Source organism: Protobothrops mucrosquamatus, unplaced genomic scaffold (assembly GCF_001527695.2).
Source record: "Protobothrops mucrosquamatus isolate PMUCROS unplaced genomic scaffold, P.Mucros_1.0 scaffold_22, whole genome shotgun sequence".
Classification (NCBI taxonomy): Eukaryota; Metazoa; Chordata; class Lepidosauria; order Squamata; family Viperidae; genus Protobothrops; species Protobothrops mucrosquamatus.
Window position 1 is genome coordinate 1067133 of NW_015386098.1, and position 18135 is coordinate 1085267.

Genomic DNA, 18135 nt, shown 5'->3' on the forward strand with positions numbered 1-18135 from the left:
CTCCCTCCCTCCCTCCCTCCCTCCCTCCCTCTCCCTCCCTCCCCCTCTCTCATTTCAGAATTATATTCCAGGTATCTAATGAAGCCAATTATGAGCTATGACTGTTTATGTAATAACTTTTTATTGATTTATAACATTTTTTCACAACCAAGATGATGAACTTTATCAGGTATACATCCTCAGTTCGAAAAAAAACTGGATATTCTATGTGGATTTTTTTTTTTATGTGAAAGCCAATATCCTTTTTAAACTCATTTTAATGGACAATTGTGAGAAAGAGATCCATCACTCCCCAAAATCTCTCTAACCTAAGAATATTTCATTTTAGTTACCCCAATGTTGCAACTTTTGTTACTTGAATGTTGATATCATTAAGAAATGGTATAAACTATATAATCTGTGTTATCTATGTAAGGATATTATTATGTAAATATTGCAAATCACATCACATTTTTCTCCATTCATTTTGTCCAATAAAATTTAATTGTAATAGATAGTCTTGACCAGGAGTGGCTAACCTTTTGGCTTGCCTGGACCACATTGAGTGAAGAGGAATTATCTTGGGCCACCTATAAAATATGCCATATAGTTAATGTGTATGAAAAACAAACTTCCTTTATTTTTTGAGGTCTTGTGGGGTCACATTACTAGCTGTCCAGGGCTACGTGTGGCCCACGGGCTATAGATTGGACACGTCTAGTGTAGATTGTTCTATGAAGTACAATGTTTTTTTTAAATGTTATGCAATTATTTGAAACATGAAACATTTAGTTTCTCTTCCGTAAGCAAAAGAGATGTTGAAAGATTACTTTGAAAATAAAGGAAACTACCAGAAAAGAAAATCAAAAGGAACAAATGAAACTTTACCAGAAACTGATCAACATACAAACTGTATGGTTAAACTATCAACATTTCATTCATCTTTGGAAAATGGTATTTGAAGATTCCTATAGTTATGAAAAGTTTTAATCGGCAGTGGAGTAAAAAGCTTAATCATTCACTATTAATTGTATAGTTTGAAACTATCAGCAAAAAGAAGAGAAAATTTAAATGAGAAGGTGAGTGCTTATTATTATTTGTTACCACATATTGTTAAGTTTTTAACATTTTTTAAACTGTTTTTCTTTCTCAGAGAAAATCTCAACACATACCAACTGCTTTTATTGCTGTTTTGTGTATGTTTGCATGCATGTGTTTGAGTCAGTGTTGAATTCTGGCAACTGCCTGGACAAGTCTCTGCAGTTTTCTTTGCAGACTTTCAGAAGTGGCTTGCCATTGTCTGCTTCTTAGGACTGAGAATGAGCGACTAGTCCAAGGTCACCCAGTTGGCTTTGTACTTAAGGTGGGACTAGAACTTATGGTCTCCTTGGACTTGTCTGAAATGTTATAGGGTTTCCTGCTTGAACAGGGTTTTCTTCTTGGACTAGAAGAACCCCAAAGTCCCTTCCAAGTCTGTTATTCTGATAGCTGAATAAAAAGTCCAGATCTAATCTAATCGTTTGTCTGATAGTGTGACCAATCTAATAATTTTAAATTTATTGGCTGCCCATCTCCAGTGAACTCTGGACAGCATTCAAAAGTAAAAAAAGATATTAAAAACAAAAAATTATTAAACCAAAAGACACTCTGCTCTATTATTTGCTCTAATAACAGAAGCTACAAAATAAAACAAGAGTCACTAGTGTTGAAGTGAACACAAGTACATTCCTTATTCAGATCTGACAGCTAATGGAGATTGAGGATCAGCTTCACAGAATCAGGGCCTTTGGTTTCATGTCTAACTAGCCTGATCTGGAATTCTAAGATATATGTATGGGGAATTTCTCTGGTGAAGAGATGTGGTAAATCTACTGTTTCTGTCTCTTCTATCTTTTCTCCCTTCTCCCTATAAAATGTGACACTGGTCTACAATATGAAGAGAAACCAGAACAGTTCCCTCTGATGGTAGATAATTAACCTTAGAACTGTGATTCTGCCTTTCATCTGTGCTGATCTGATTGGAGTTTTTAAGGCTAACTATCTTTGAAGAAATTCTGGGACATTGAAGGGAACCTGGGACTCCGTAGAGCACGGGTGTCAAACTCGATCGCATCACATGATGTATCATGATGTATAGTGATGTTTTTTGCCTTTATGGAGAGCGTGGCCTGCTTATGGTGAGCGTGGCCTGCACATGACGCCTCTGGCCTGGGGGCCTGCCTGTTTGACACCCCTGTTGTAGAAGTTTTGTTTTATTTTGTCTTCTTATTTCTTTTAACAAGTGGATCTAATAGCAAACATTCTTGACAAACGGGGTAGCTAAGTCTCCCAGTCTTGGTAGTTTTGTGGCAAAAATGCAATTTGTTAAGAAGCAGCAAGGGACTGTGGGCAAGTGAAATGAAAAAGAATAATTTGGGAATTAATCAGGTGGAGCATTAATAATTACACTGAATGTTTTGCTCTCGTATTCAGCAGGGGAAAGAGCAGCAATGGCAAAGCAGCCAATAGTACCTTATTCAAAAAAAATTGGTCTTGCCCACAAGTGAGTGCTTCACGCAACAAAGAATATTTAATGAACATGAAGCCCTACAGCATTGCTCTGACTTTAAGCCTCATTGTTGTCATCATTGAAGCTCGAGGTAAGTTTTCTATTCATACATTTTATTCTTCACTTCCCTCTTTGCTCCTTCTGATCTTTCTTTTCCTGATAAAGAATCAGACATCTCTTAGGTTAATAGTCAGTTGCAAGCCTCTCCATTAGCAGTGAAAAGACTATGCCCTTACTTGATAATGGGAAAGCCATTAGGAAAAAAAGCCATTATGTACATGGAGTAAATTGATACTAAATACAATATAATTCAGTCACTGGGATTCTTACAATTCCATTCCATTCTTCTTAATAAATTTGCTAAAAAGAACTCTGTGAGATTCATGCTTGTAAATAATCTCATTTAGTCTGAATGCAGATCAATGATGGCTAATACAAATACCCAGTGCTTTTTTTTGTAAAAAAAATAAAAAAAAGGTGTTGGAACTCACACACATCATACAACCCGCCTTGCCTACCCTACAAGGTTCCATCCCAAAAAGGTGCCGGAACTCCATTCTGGGCGTTCTATGATAAAAAAGCCATGCAAATACCCCTTCTTCAGTAGAGACCAAAACTTGTGTCCCTTCATAAACCACTGTAAAAGTTAGATCTAAAAAAACTCTTCTGAAATACTAGCAATGCTAAACTACCCTAATCTCTGAGATATTGTTGTTTCAAAAAATAGAGAAGACTCACCACCATAGTCCCTAACAGCAACATTTCTGAGAATGTTGGTAACTCCCTTCTGAGGTGGAAATTATAAAGAGATCTCCAGCCTGTCTACTGAGACTATTTTATGCAGCTTTTTGCTGAAAAAAATTGTCCAGATTAACAAAAATCTTGACTGTTTGTGGGTGGAGGCCAATGTGGTAACTGAAGTAATGTCTTGTCATGTCAGCTGGAATTCTGATACTGATGATCCTCTTTGGTATGTCCTCCGCCACTTGTGGGCTGGAACCATGCCCCATGTAGCTCTTATGTGGAGCTGGAGAAGGTGTGACAAGCTGGAGCTGGGAGGTTATCAATACTTCACTCCAGCAAGGAGTGGCACCAGCAGATTTGAATAGGATTGCAATGTTCCTTTTCCTTGAGAGGCATTCTTTGAATGTGACTGACAACTATTGCATAGTGATGAGGTTTGGAAAACAATGGAAAAAGGATAGATATAAACTATCAAGACAAAAACATGAGTTGGTTGACATCGTATTTCATAAATGACTATTTAGTTCAGGTAGAAAGAAACTTGGGGAAAAGTTTTTTAAATAATTCAGAGAAATTCCACATGAACACACTATACACAAAAGTGGGATATTTATTTTATAATTTACAATATTCTTAGCTATCTCAGTCTAGTATCAAATATACTCTACTGAAATCTGTGTTGTTTGTGCTTCCTTAATCTCGCCCAGCTAGGTAGGGTTTGACACTATGGTCATCACAGTAGGTGACTTTAGTTGGGATCTGGTTGGGAATAATGTGCAACCTTTTACACCATGAATATAGTATCCTTCTGGACCAACTGCAAAGGCTTGAGCTCCTGCTTTAGTGGGTCGTTTCAGATGAGGGTTATATGGGAACAGAGATTACCCTAGGTAATCATTTCTTTGTGGGAAACTTTTCTCCCCAACCACCCATCTTCAACATTAACATGAATGTACTTAGAATATCATCTGAAACTTGTCCTTGGAAATTGCCAGAATTGAATGGGACAAAACAGGCTAAATCTGGATCCAAATAGGATAGTGTTGCTGCTTTGTGCAGTGAGGTGCTTTACCAATTCCAGTACTGTCTCTTGACAGGGAAGCTGTATCCTTTATGAAGGTACATTGTAACTTGAAGGTTCTCCTAGATTTGTGGCTACTATTGGATGGGCAGGTGGACTCTCACAAACATCTTTGTTTAAATTTGAATGGCTTGCCAGTCGCAGCCCTACTCGGAGCAAGAGAGACCTTTGATGCCACCTCACTCCATTGTAATTACTTGAATAGACTACTGCAAGATTCTCTACATAGAGCTGCCTTTGAAAACCATTCAGAACATTAAATTAAGGCAGAATTTGATGGCCCATTTGTTAGCTGGCACTCCTTACTATGAACATATTATATCAGTGTTATGAGCTCTGCATTGGATGTCAATTGGTTTCTGGATATAATTCAATATGTAATTCAATAAAGCCTATAAAGTTTGGCACTTGGATACTTCCAGGGCTGTCTTTTTCAGTCAGAATCAAACTGATATAATTATTGCCGAATGTTAGTTCCCCACTTCTGTGAAGTAAGGGATAAAACTGCAGTAATATGCCCAGATGTTTCTCAGTAGGAGCATCTCTGCTTTGAAACAGCATCCCAGTGGAGACTTGAATTACCTCTGCTATTATATTTTTTGGAAGTTATTGAAATGGACCTCTTTCAAAGGGTGTGTAGAAATTTAGATGCTCCTTGATATGATAGAAATTATGTTGTTCTATCATATTACATGGTTATTTTGATTCTTAAAGATTCTTTTAATGTGTTTACTCTGTATGTTTCAGCTCTATAACATGGATATTTTAATTATATTATTGTATGTAAATGTTAATTACTGGGAGTCTGTCTAGATTACAGTTGTATACAAATACGATAAGTAAATAAAAACACTAGAGTAAGCCTTATTTTTATGGAAATAAAATAATGAATGAAATTCTCAGCTTCAGGGGACAAAATATTTTTGACCAGATTTACCAGCCCCTCATCTTTGGTACACTCCTTCCTGTTTTTCTCCCAGCAGGGCTCCTACCCAAAACATTATACAAGGTACAGGGACACACTCTTCTCCAAAGGTTTTGCAATTTACACGGTCTGTGAGAAGCCTTTTCCTACAACATTTATGCATACAGTAATGTGCAATCTGCCCAATTTGTTTCCCTTCTTTTGGGGGCGTACATGTGAACTTGTCCAGTTACTTGTACTGTTCATATTATTTAGGTTCACACTCAAATAAGAGTTTTAACACACATGTATCCAAACATAGGGATTTTCTTTTCAATTTTTGTAGAAAAAAGCTCATATAATTGAAAGATGCAAACACTTCCTCCCAGTTGCATTTATCAAAAATTTATGACTACACAAGGCTGGAGAAGAACAACCATTTTTACTTCATTGGTGGCTTTTTTTTGGTCAAAAGATGTATTTCTATGTTCAGAGCCTGAGAAAAGTTCACATTCTAGGTATCTTTTATCAGTTAGGAGATTGGCGTCTTTGCCAGTTCATACAGAGGCCTTGGTCAACAATTGGAAAATGTCTGCATTAATCCGATAAGGGATAAAATGGATTCTAAAACTGAACATTACAAAAACATTAAGACCATCCTCTAAAGTTCTGCTCCACTTGCTCTCTCATGCTTAAATATGGGCAGGGACAACTAGGAGTTATACTACCCTGGGGCTTTCTAATTTTCTTTTCTGTTCAATCTGAATTTTAAAAGGCAATTTTAAAATGGAAAAACTTTGTAGAATGGTATGAAATTAAACAAAAGTATATTTCTTAATAGTGCTTAAATACCCAAGTAAATAAATAATATTAAAACATTTTTTTTAAATTCCCATTTCTTGTCTTTGCTATTTTTGCTCTTGCTGTAGCTATTACTCAAGACACCAGTTTAATGTCTTTAGGAATATTCTCTTTTTCTTTTAGAGAGCCGGCTGCATGAAACCTTATGCTGTTCCAATGACTACACCTCACATATAAGCTGCACCTGGTCTGAGCCTCGGGAGGGAAACGCCTTTGTCAAGATGCACCTTTTTGAAAAACACAATGATTTGTGAGTGGCTGAGCATTGATTCATTTACAGGAACTTGGGTATATGAAAAAGAAAAGGCGGGGCAAAAGAGGACTTCTAGAGGGGTGTAATGCTAAGACACTGGAGCTCATGGAATAGTTGCAACTCCCAAAAGGGCAGGTCAGAACTGTATATCACTGATACTTCACAGGTTCTTAATGTTCTAATGTCATTCTTATTTCAAGGAAATAATTCATTCAAGTAAATAATTAACAATAAAGAATTAAACATTCTGTACTTTGGGAGAAAAAAAAATAGAAGATAAATGTTAAGAGAAGTACCATTTAAACATAAATTATGTATTTTTAAAAGAAATGTGCCCTTTCAGATATTATCAAGAGGGAATAAATTTATGGGTGAATACTTAAAAAATTACCACTGTGTCAACTTGGCTTTCTGAAAGTTATTTTCCTTCAAGAAAGAGGAAAGAATTCCCCTAGGAAGAGTTTTCTTAGTAGTCTTCCTGTAGGGTTTAACACTTTATCTGATGCACAGGAAGACTAGAAGACATCAAACTACAAGCGATAGAATTAAAAAAAGAAAGATGGGAGCATTTTATGCACTCACTAGGACATGCTTTTCACACATTTTATCTCTGGAAACTGCTGAAATTTTCTTCTCTTCAGATAAGAAATCTCAATATAGTTCATTTTTCATGATACTGAATGAGAAATATGGAAGAAGAAGATGAAGGAATTTTGGCACAGAATATGCAGAAGTGTCACCAGCACAAATATTGTGGATTTATTTATTTATTCTTGTTTAAGGGCTTTCCCTTATGGCTAAATTAAAGTGCTACCTATCAATGCTTAAGCAAGTAGAACAATAGAGCAATATATATTTTTCTGCCATCACTGGTGACCTCTGGCCTGCCACAGCTGTAATGTTGGCAAATGGTCTGTGCTATTTTTTTAAAGTCATACAAAAAATTTGAAAGAAAGATTGTTAGATTTGCTCTGGGATGTAGGTGAATTTTCAGAGAAGGTTAAACTAATGAGTTTAGCCATCTGTTAAAATATGTTCAGGTTTTGAGCAAATGTTTTGCATGGTACATTCAAAGGGAGTCCAAATGAAAGCTGATGCAATACTATTTCTGGACTAGCTCTGTTAAATTCATTTTCAGCCAAACAATAACTAATAGGCATGGTGAGAATTTCATCATGAAGAAGCAGAGCTCTCTTGCTCTCTCTTCACATGCAGATTTGTCTAGCCTCATTGCTAGTAAACTTTTCTTCAGGCTGATCCAGAATTCCAGATTGAGGGTGGGTTTATAAGTCTGACAGATACAGAAGGAAAGCCTGTGGAAAACAACTAGATTTTCCTGCTGCCCAAAGACAGTGGCCTTGGAAGATTCTGTCTATGGATTGGAGGGGAAAGAGCATGCTTATACCAGTAGAAAATGGCTAATAATAGCTGATCCTGTTCCCTGGGTTTAGCGGGCTATGCTATCAACAGCATGGTGAAGGAGGAGCCCTAGTGGTGCAGTGATTAGAGGGCAGTGTTTCAGGCTAACTTTGCCCAGAGTCTGGAGTTCGATCTTGACAGGGCTCAAGGTTGACTCAGACTTCCATCTTTCTGAGGTCGGTAAAATGAGGACCCAGATTGCTGGGGGCAATATGCTGACATTGTAAACCACTCACAGAGTGTTGTAAAGCACTATGGAGTAGTATATAAGTCTAAGTGCTATTGCTATGGCTATTGCAATGGTGAGGGAAGTGTGTTATAGTGAATCCATAGCAAATTCAATGTTGGGATAAGAGGACAAACAGTACAGGTAGTCCTTGACTTACAACAGTTCTTTTAGTGACCATTCAAAGTTACAATGGCACTGAAAAAAGTGATTTATGACCATTTTTCACACAACCATCGAAGCATCCTCATGGTCACATGATCAAAATTCAGAGGCGTGGCAATAGACTCATATTTATTCACGGTTATGTGATCACCTTTTGCAATCTTCTCAGAGCAAAATCAATGAGAAAGCCCCATTCCCTTAACAATCTTGTTACTAACCTAACAATGGCTGTGATTCACTTAACAGCTGTGGCAAGAAAGGTCGTAAAACGGGGCAAAACTCACTTAACAAATATCTCGCTTAACAACATAAATTTTGGGCTCTGTTGTGGTCATACATCGAGGACGACCTGTACTACAAAACTGGTACAGTTCACGATGACTTCAATTGAAGAGAACATCATGAGGACACCACAGAAAAAGAGAGATTGTTGGGAAATGTTTGTGCTGCAATGAGATAAACATGAAAGATCTAAGGCTGATTTCAGACACAGTGCTTCTTTCTCATTGCTCTGCCCTTAATGGGTAATTTATATTGGGAGACATCTTTGAACTAAGGCAGGGGTAGGCAACCTTGGCTCTTTTATGACACGTGGACTTCAACTCCCAGAATTCCTGAGCCAGCACAGCTGGCTCAGGAATTCTGGGAGTTGAAGTCCACACATCATAAAAGAACCAAGATTGCCTACCCCTGAACTAAGGAGTGCTATTGATTTTGGAGGAGCTGATGGTATGAAGTACTACTACTATCTCTCCAGTAGCTACCAAAAAGAGTATGTAAGAACATGAGATCAAGGCTTGCTGAATTAGGCCAAGGTTCATGAATCCAGCCTTTTCTTTCTCTCAATAGTTAGTCAGATGTCTCTGAGGTGTTTTCAAGAAGGAGAGGGAGACATAGCTGTCCCCCAAGACTAAGAGCCCTTAATAGAGCTTTCTGTCACAAATTTATCTGATACCATTTCAAAGCCATTATTGTCTATCATCTCACTTTGTGGTAATGAATTCCATAATTTTATTTATTTGCTGCATAAAGAAGTGTTTTTCTTATTTATTCTAAATCTCTTCACTGGGTAACCCTGGTTATCTCTATTCACTTTGTCTAAATCATACATCATTTAATAGAGCCCAATAATTCTCCAGCCTAATCATTTTTTTCCTAAGCTAATGAGTCCCAAATGTTTGAAACTGTTTTTCTTTTTTAAAAAAATACCTTTACTATTTTTTTGTTGGGGAAAATGGGGAGTAGAAAGGAGAGAAGGAAAGAGGAGGAGTGAATAAACTGAGGAAAGAAAAAGAAAAGGGGGAAAAAACCCAGTAACTTCCATTTTTTTGGTGCAATTCTATACAGTTATATATACAATTATAACATCACATTTTTACTTATCTAAAATAGTAAACACTAGCCATTTCTATATCCATGACCTATTTAGTCGTCAAAACCCAAAATCAAAGTTTCATTTTTTTGCTCTTTCAAGCAGAAAGTCCAGAAGCAGTTTCCAAGTGGAAACAAAATTATTTACCTTCTTATCCTTAATGAATGCAATTAACTTTGCCATCTCTACCAGTTCCACCATTTTTTCAATCCATTCTTTTGTTGTGGGAATTGATGTCTCTTTCCATTTTGAGCATATAGGTTTCTTGCTGCTTTCAATATATATAATGACAAATTTCCATTTTTCCATGTCTTTATTTAATAATCCCAAAAGAAAAGCTCATAGTTTCCATTGTAAATCCATTTTAAGAATCTTAAATCTTCAACAACTTTCCCCTTTCCAATATTTCCATGAAAGAGAGAGACTCAGAGGGGAGGTTTTGCTATTCTCAATGACTGGCTTGATCCCTCCTCCCTCATCTGAAGACACGATGGACTAACTCTACCAGGTGAAGAGAAATAAAAGGCTGTGACACCACTTGCACAAGGAAGAGATAATACCCGAATGCTGTACAATAGTAAAAAAATGTTGGGTAGTGATGGTAAAACCGGCAGTTGTATTAAACATTTTGTTGAATAGATAGACTGTGGTCCAATCAAAGCATTGACCTAAACTGAAGTGTTGTGTTTAGTTCTTTCTGTATGGTTAGAAATCTTGTTCTTCTAGCTCTCTCTACATGATTGGAAATCATTGTCAACTGTAGTTTGAGAATTCTATTCAGGTTCAGTTATAGATGTGTGGGTTTCCCAATGAATATGTACATATGCTCATGGCAGTGTATGTAATCATGCTTCCTTCACCACATATTAATTATAGTTTGAGGAAATACAAGTTGAAGTTCCCTATTGTGAAGATGAGAAAATATAGTTTGTTAGCAATGGAGAAGTGGACACCATCTGCCCTTTTGTTCTCTTTCAAAGAATGAAGAAGTGGTGTTTCAGCTGTTGTCTTCTGCCTCTGTTACTCTGAAAGAGGAACTGTTTTTCAATCTGCCAGGGAAGGAGTTAAAAGCAGGGTGACAAAGAGGAGTGGGTAGTTTTGTGACCATGTAACATTTCACATATGAAAACCAGGAATATCTATAACAGTTTTTCTAGAAGTTGGTAAAAACTAAACTGGAAGGGATTGATTGTTTCACATCAGTAATTGTTCTCTTTTGTAACTGTTTACTTTATTATTATGTTGCTTATTTCATGGTCTGAATCCCAACCATTTTATATTGTTTGGCTTGATGGGAAGAATTTTGGAGAATTTGAAAGCATGCACATTTCTTTATTAACTTTGTTAGTATAACAAAGGTATTAATTTAATTTTGGAATTATTCATATTGTTAATGTAAGAAACCGTTGCTTTTTTCAATAAAACAAAGTTCTGCTGTTTACAGAAACCTCACAAAGATGATCTGCAATAGCAAAAAACTAGACTCCGAGATACATTGGCACTGTAGGAGGAATGAAACCAGATTCAATTCTCTACTGATTAATTCATTCATTTTCAAACCTGATCGGAAGTTGGAAATACAACTGAATGTTGACCTCTTCAAGAACAGTATGTATCTGCATATCCATGTGAAAATATTCCACATCCACCTTCCTCTAATCAAGTACAGAACATCAGACCAATGTTCTACCTCAAGCAATTTGAAACAATTTAAAAAGGTGACTATCCTGAACAACTGCTGAAAAGATAGTTTCAGTGACAACTTTGAAGTACAGCAACTTCAGAATGATCACCAATTAAAACATCAAGGGACTTTTTCTTGCCAGCTTAGTTGTTAGGCAGCATGGTGAAAAATTCCCAAATAGAACCCAAATCTTATATTTCAAGAATTGAAATACAATTCTCACACAATTGAGTCCCAACTTTCTGTTGCTAAGTGAGACATTTATTAAGTGGGTTTTGTCCCATTTTACGATCTTTCTTGCCACATTTGTTAAGTGAATCACTGCAGTTGTTAAGTTAGTAACACAGTGGTTAAGTGAATTGAGTTTCCCCATTGACTTTGCTTGTCAGAAGGTCGCAAAAGGGGATCACATGACCCTGGGACACTGCAACCATCATAAATATGAGTCAATTGCCAAGCATTTTAATTTTGATTATGTGGGGATGTTGCAATGGTTGTAAGTGGGGAAAATGCCATTGTACCTTTGAATGGTCACTAAAAGAATTGTTGTAAATCAAGGACTACCTGTATAGACACTTAAAACTGACTGACTGCTAAGCAAAGTAGTGCTTTGTAGACCAAAGCTTCTCCACTCGCTTCTCTCAGATCTACCTTGGTGTTGTGCAACATACTGTTGGGAAATTCCCAGCTAGGCAAGGAGGAGGGATCCAGTGGGAGTTAGCCTTGAGTCACTCGACAGCCACCTAGGTCTGCCCCACCCCCTAAGTCCCATGGAACCTTAACTGTTTGCTTCTAAGGGAAGATGAGCAGTCTGGGAAGATCCTTCTACTATAGGTAGAACACAATGAAACTCACCTTGAACCTTTCATGTGTGGATCTGGTTGCTTGGGCCTAACATTGGTTCAGCAGTAATTCCAGAATGCCCCGTTGCTGTCAGCACCGGCTACTCATTACCATGGAGGTTTCTCAGAGACATTTGGGGGAGAAGCAGACAAGATGAGAACCTTCATTGCTCACGGCAAGTTGCTTATGGGAACCCAACCTGCAGAATTCCCTAAAGAGCACACAAGAGGGTCTTTTGTGCTAAGCTAGTTAAAGGAATTGTCAGCTAAGTGAGCCCTGCCCATCGTAGAATGAAACAACCAACTCATGGACATTACCAGAACTTTATGGACAGATTCAGAGGTCATTTTGGAGACCTGATAAAGAGTCGTGAGAGCCAGCTGCAAGATTTGGCAGCTCAGACAAGGCAACAGAAGGGTGAGGCTTTACATAGCTGATTTCAAGTTCTTGGCAGCAGATGCAGATTGGAACAAAGCAGCCTTGATAGACCAGTTCAGGCGGGTCCGCACAACAACATCTGGACTGAGCTGGTTAGACAAGGAGTTCCATGGAATCTGGGACAGTTGTACCAACTTGCTTGCTTCTGTTTGGAGGAAATGCAGATGGAACTAGGACAATCAAATGAGCCCAGTCCTAGGTCTCACTTTGTGAGGTTTCTCCCCTCATGCTGCTCACAGATAACTTGGAAGAGGGAGAGGTCTATTGTGGGGAGGGATCAAGCGGGAAATTAGTTTTGAGTCATTGTGAGCCACAAGAGAAATAGGATTGACCCCTTTCTCTTCCTCCTCTCCCCAAGGTCCATGAAACCTTATCTGTTTGTTCCAAGGGAAGGTGAGCAGTCTGGGGAAGTTTCTGTACTACAGATAAATCACAATAAAGCAGTCAGCTTCAACCTTTCACACATGGATTTGGTTGCTAGGGCCTGACAGTATTTTTGAGAAGCTTACTATCCTCTTTAATTAACTAGATGCTTTCTTATGATCAAGTTGGAGACTGATGCCATTTTTTTCATCACTTGATCCATGGGATTACATGCAGTGATGGGATTCAAATATGTGAACAACCAGTTCTCTGTGTGAATGCCTCTTCCAGAAATCCATTCTGGGCCTGAGCAACAAAAAATTAGCCACCGGTTCTAACGAAGTGGTGTGAACCAGCTGAATCCCACCATGGTTAGATGGCATTCCAAGCTTGCATCATTAGACTCAGAGCACCTTTTTTCTTTCTCCAGATTGTTATATGGAATGTGCAGAAAAGTTACCAATGATCTGACAATCAAAGATTTTGACTGTTCCATCTAGTTTCTTTTCTCGTTTTCCTGGCCATGATAGAGATATTTTTATTGCATTAAATATGTAGGGCATATTCCCTAAATAATGCCTTCCAGACATATTTAATTGAAGCTCCTATAATTCTCACCAAGCATGACTATTGGCCATATTGCAACCAGAACTGAAATCGAACACACCTGGAGGGTATCAGGTTAGAGAAAATTCTCAATGTACTGTTGTACAATAAATGTACAGAAAACTCAGATTTCATGACAGCATCTTATATTTACAGATAAGAAGTTTTTCCTACAAACATTAGTTTTTCCCTACAACCATTGAAGGGAAAAATATTGGCCTTTGATACTTCTGGGCAGTATTAGTAAATGAGTGATTTCCACATGGGCAAGAATTAACCTATACCTTTCCCTCATTTTTTCTTTAGTTCAGCTTCTGCCACCTGAGAAATTAAATGTTACTGCCACAGAAGAATGTAATTTCCTACTGGAGTGGAAAGCAGGTGGAGGAACAAACAGAAATCAGTTGTTGGAAGGTGTTCCCCTGGATTTTGAAATAAGCTATAAAAGAACTTGGGAACTTTGGGAGGTATCTATGGCAATCATTATAATCACATAGTTACAGTGGTTTATATTTACAGTTTATTACGAAACTAGTAGTAAGCAGTAGATTTCTTCAACAACAAAAGCAATTGTAAGTTTTGAATGGAGTCTAGAGAATACTGTAGTGGTGTTCCAATATCTCAGGAGCTGCCACAAAGAAGAGGGAGTCAGTCAAGCTATTTTCCAAAGTGCCGGAGGGCAGGACAAGAAGCAACGGGTGGAAACTAATCAAGGAGAGAAGTAACCTAGAACTAAGGAGAAACTTCCTGATAGTGAGAACAATTAACCAATGGAACAACCTGCCTCCAGAAGCGGTGAATGCTCCAACACTGGAAGTTTTTAAGAAGAGACTGGACAGCCATTTGTCCGAAATTCCCAGCAAGAAAGAAATTTCTTTCTTTCCTGCCTGAGCAGGGGGTTGGACTCGATGACTTTCAAGGTCCCTTCCAACATTATTATTATTATTATTATTATTATTATTATTATTATTATTATTATTATTATTATTATTATTACTATTATTATTATTACTACTACTAATACTATTATTATTATTATCTGTAGCTCAAAAACAAACTAAAACTCTAATCTTATGACATCTTCAGCCTTCCTTCCTTCCTTCCTTCCTTCCTTCCTTCCTTCCTTCCTTCCTTCCGTCCTTCCGTCCTTCCGTCCTTCCGTCCTTCCGTCCTTCCTAATATGATAGTCCAAAATCCCTAACTTCTTTGAACAATGACCTTTTAAAAGTTTGCCAAATAAATAAATAATCCAGCTGATGAGGCTATGAGCAGGGATGAACCCTAAAACAATCTCAAATGAACTTTCACTCCATGAGTGGATTAATCAAAAACTGAAGCTGGCTGTATTTATGAAAGTTTATTTTGAATATGGACACGCTGCAACCTAGTGTTTGTAGGTAATATTTGGTTTCTCAACCAAGTTTTGTAGACCCTGGACCCCCAGCACTGGGCTATTAGCATTCAATAACATCAGGATGAACTACAGTGCACAATTTATTTTTCAAAGAAGCCAACAATAAAATAAGTACAGAAAAACTCCAGTAAACTTAAATACCAGCATTTTATTTTTAAAAATACCCCCCCATTTGTCCATATCCCCAAAAATAATGGGAGGAGAAAATTAATTTTGTTCATTTATTTATTAAATGTTTATAACCATCCATCTACAAACAGGACTCTGGGCAACATACCCATAAAAATAGTTAAGAGAAACAAATCTTTCCACCCAATATTATTACAATTTTCCATAATTTTCCATCAGATAAATTAGATATTCTGAAATATTTAATACCCAATATTTAAACATAGGAAATCATTGCATTAAATAAGAAACAAGTTTAGAATGTTTATTTTCCTAGAACAGATAAATTGTTTGTTTTTTCCATATTTTTATACCAATCTCTCTCCTTACACATTCTAGGAATCTTCCTCTGTATTGGTCTCAAATAAGTCTCATTATTGTCTCCGACACAGTAACGTTGTGCCTGGCAGCAGATATGTTGCCAGGGTTAGAAATAAGCCAAGTCCAGGAAGTGGATTTGCTGGCCGTTACAGTGACTGGAGTCCAGTGGTAACTTGGCAAACACCAGAAAGTACCGGTAAGTTGAAAAACAGGAGAACTTTGTGTGACTATTGACTGAGAAAAAAATGAAAATTTGATGTTTGCAGATGTTTGCAGATGCTTTAAATTTCTGGAAAGGATCCTCATCAGTTAGATAAAATTTAGGCCAACCACTGCAATGTTTTGTCATTTATTAAGCTCCCATCTATCATATCAATAGGAAAAAAAGAAGTTGTTTTAACTCTTCCATTGTCCAAATTCTTGTTTTCTCACTTTAAAGACAAACAATAATTTAGAATTTAGTCTGGGTTTTGAAATATTTCATTTATCTAGCTCAAAAAATGCATGCTTTTCAGATGGGTTCAAGAATTCCTGCCAGGGGCAATACAGTTATTGCACAGCAGTGTAAATAGTAAGGAAGATGACCTTGGTGGAAGAACTATTAGCTGGGCAAAAGTGGCTGAAACTTTTTTAAAACTCCAGAACAATGAGACTGTGATTTGAAAATCTTTACAAATCTTTAGTGACTGATCTCAGAACTGCTTCTGTGTCAACAACAGAATGCATAGATTCAGGAAAGGAAGTTCTCTAGAAAAATTGACATACAAGAGAATAAGACTTAAGTAATAACTTAAGCAACATAAAACTTTATGTGAAAAAAACATTTAATGCAAAAACTGAGGTTTCACACTTTTTGTAACACCGGCAATGACTTACCTCAGATGACTTTGTCAATCAAAGGAAGTGGCTGAACAGAGTAAATGTTGCTACCACACTCTTTTTTGTTCTACTTATCCTTTTCAAGTTGATATCAATGGGGCTTCAATAGCAAACTCTTCTTCCCATTTTTAAAATCCAATATGATATGAAGGCTTCACAAAGCTAGATGGGTGGCTACTTTATCGAATTTTTACATTATGGTTTTCAAGAAAGCTTCAAGTCAATGTATTTTAGACAAGGAAAAGAGATAAAGACAATGGTTGGCAATAATTTCCTTATTATTTGGGTTTGTAATAATTAATTATATTACACTTAGAACTCATCCAAAATGAACTCTAAGATTTTCCAAGTGGGTAGTGAATCTTGAAAGGCCATTTCAAGATACCTTTTAGAACTTCAGACCTTTTAGCATAGGAAGAAGAATTTACCAACTTACCAACTATTGTCTTTATACTTCTCTTCTCCCTTCTCTTTCTCTCTCTTTTAAATAACTGGCACTTCTAATCACTTAAAGCTTTCCCTAGCTAGCTTTTTCTTGAAATGGTACTTATTCATTACATGCAGCTGCTCATTCCATTCTTCTCCAAGGCATGATACATAAAGCATCTATGGATTCTGTCTCCCAAGTAGTAGTGATAGCTGTTAGTTTTATATATGTTCAGATGGCTTTAAAAGTTGATTAGGGAAATTTACTAAGGCCAAGTCTAGCAATGATTTTTAAATCACAATGACTACAGAAAGCCAGCTACAGATGCAATAGGCCATTGGGGAGATCTTCCAAAAAATCTTCAGTTCCACACCAGCAATGAGATGAGGTCCTTTGTGTTTAGGCGACATTGTTACTGGTGGGTTGTCAGTAAAAGATTATGTTTAATTAATAGTGACTAGCCAATTCAAGTTTGCCTCTCAAATAGTTCTGATGAGTGTTTTGTGTGTCCATTGGAGAGGAATTGGCTCCTTTGTCAAGGGGGCACTGAAGCAAACTGCTATTGCATTAGAATCAGTTGGCAGAGGAGCTTTGCAACCCTGAGAAATACAGAACATTTTCCTTTCTTTTTATGAAAGGATGGATTTTTAAAAAAAACAAGGACATGGGGTGGGTGTAATGAAGTTCGTTGGCTACCAATTTTAGATTGGCTGACAAATCTGTGTTGAACTATTAACCAGAAAGGGCAAATGTTGACTCCTGGCCACTTGAAACAGGCCCATGCTGAGAGTGCCCTGAGGCCAGGTTAGATCAGAATACTGTCAGAGTAACCCAGGTGAGTCTCAGTTGAACTTTAAAGTGAACATGCAAGAACCACAAGAAAAAGATTCTCCACTTGATACAAATTATTAGGCAGCAACAGTTACTAGCTTAGTTTTATTCTTGTGTGTCAATGTTATGGGGCTTCGGTTTTGCCTCCTTATTCTCAGAATACTTGATTATTTAGTTTTTCCGGTGTTCTTGAGCTTGATTTATGGTTGAAATTGGCAAATGTGCCATTGCTGGTATTGTCCATTGTTTTTACACATTTCTCTGAATTTCTCTGTCTGTACTGTAAAAGAGTTTTCTCATCTTCCCTTGGCTTTTGATTGTGATAAACCAAGGACCCTACAGACTGCCAAAGAAAGATGCACTATTGACATATACACGGAAATACCTTTTCTTCACTTTGTAACTAACTAGATGCAAGAACACCAGATACCCCACCTCTTTTCCTCTTCTTTGACAAAATAAAAATTAAAAAATCCTGAAAACAAATTATCTTTCTTTAAATCAAGTGAGAACTGGTACAGGATAATTTTTCAACACAATAATGAACTTTCCAAAAGAAATTGGCTAACTTTATCCGAAATAGGATGTAGAATTAGAAGGTTGTATTGG

General features: G+C 37.1%; 1 protein-coding gene across 1 annotated transcript in view; it reads left to right on the forward strand.

Moving 5' to 3' along the window:
* The first annotated feature begins 2521 nt into the window (after positions 1-2521).
* The window catches only part of CSF2RB (colony stimulating factor 2 receptor beta common subunit), a 28986-nt gene continuing 13372 nt past the window's right edge, over positions 2522-18135 (forward strand). Inside the window, exons 1-5 of the mRNA XM_029287278.1 lie at positions 2522-2618; positions 6241-6367; positions 10997-11160; positions 13793-13953; positions 15408-15585. Coding sequence (XP_029143111.1) covers positions 2558-2618; positions 6241-6367; positions 10997-11160; positions 13793-13953; positions 15408-15585 — 691 coding nt within the window. The 5' untranslated portion in view covers positions 2522-2557. The remainder of the gene's footprint in view (positions 2619-6240; positions 6368-10996; positions 11161-13792; positions 13954-15407; positions 15586-18135) is intronic.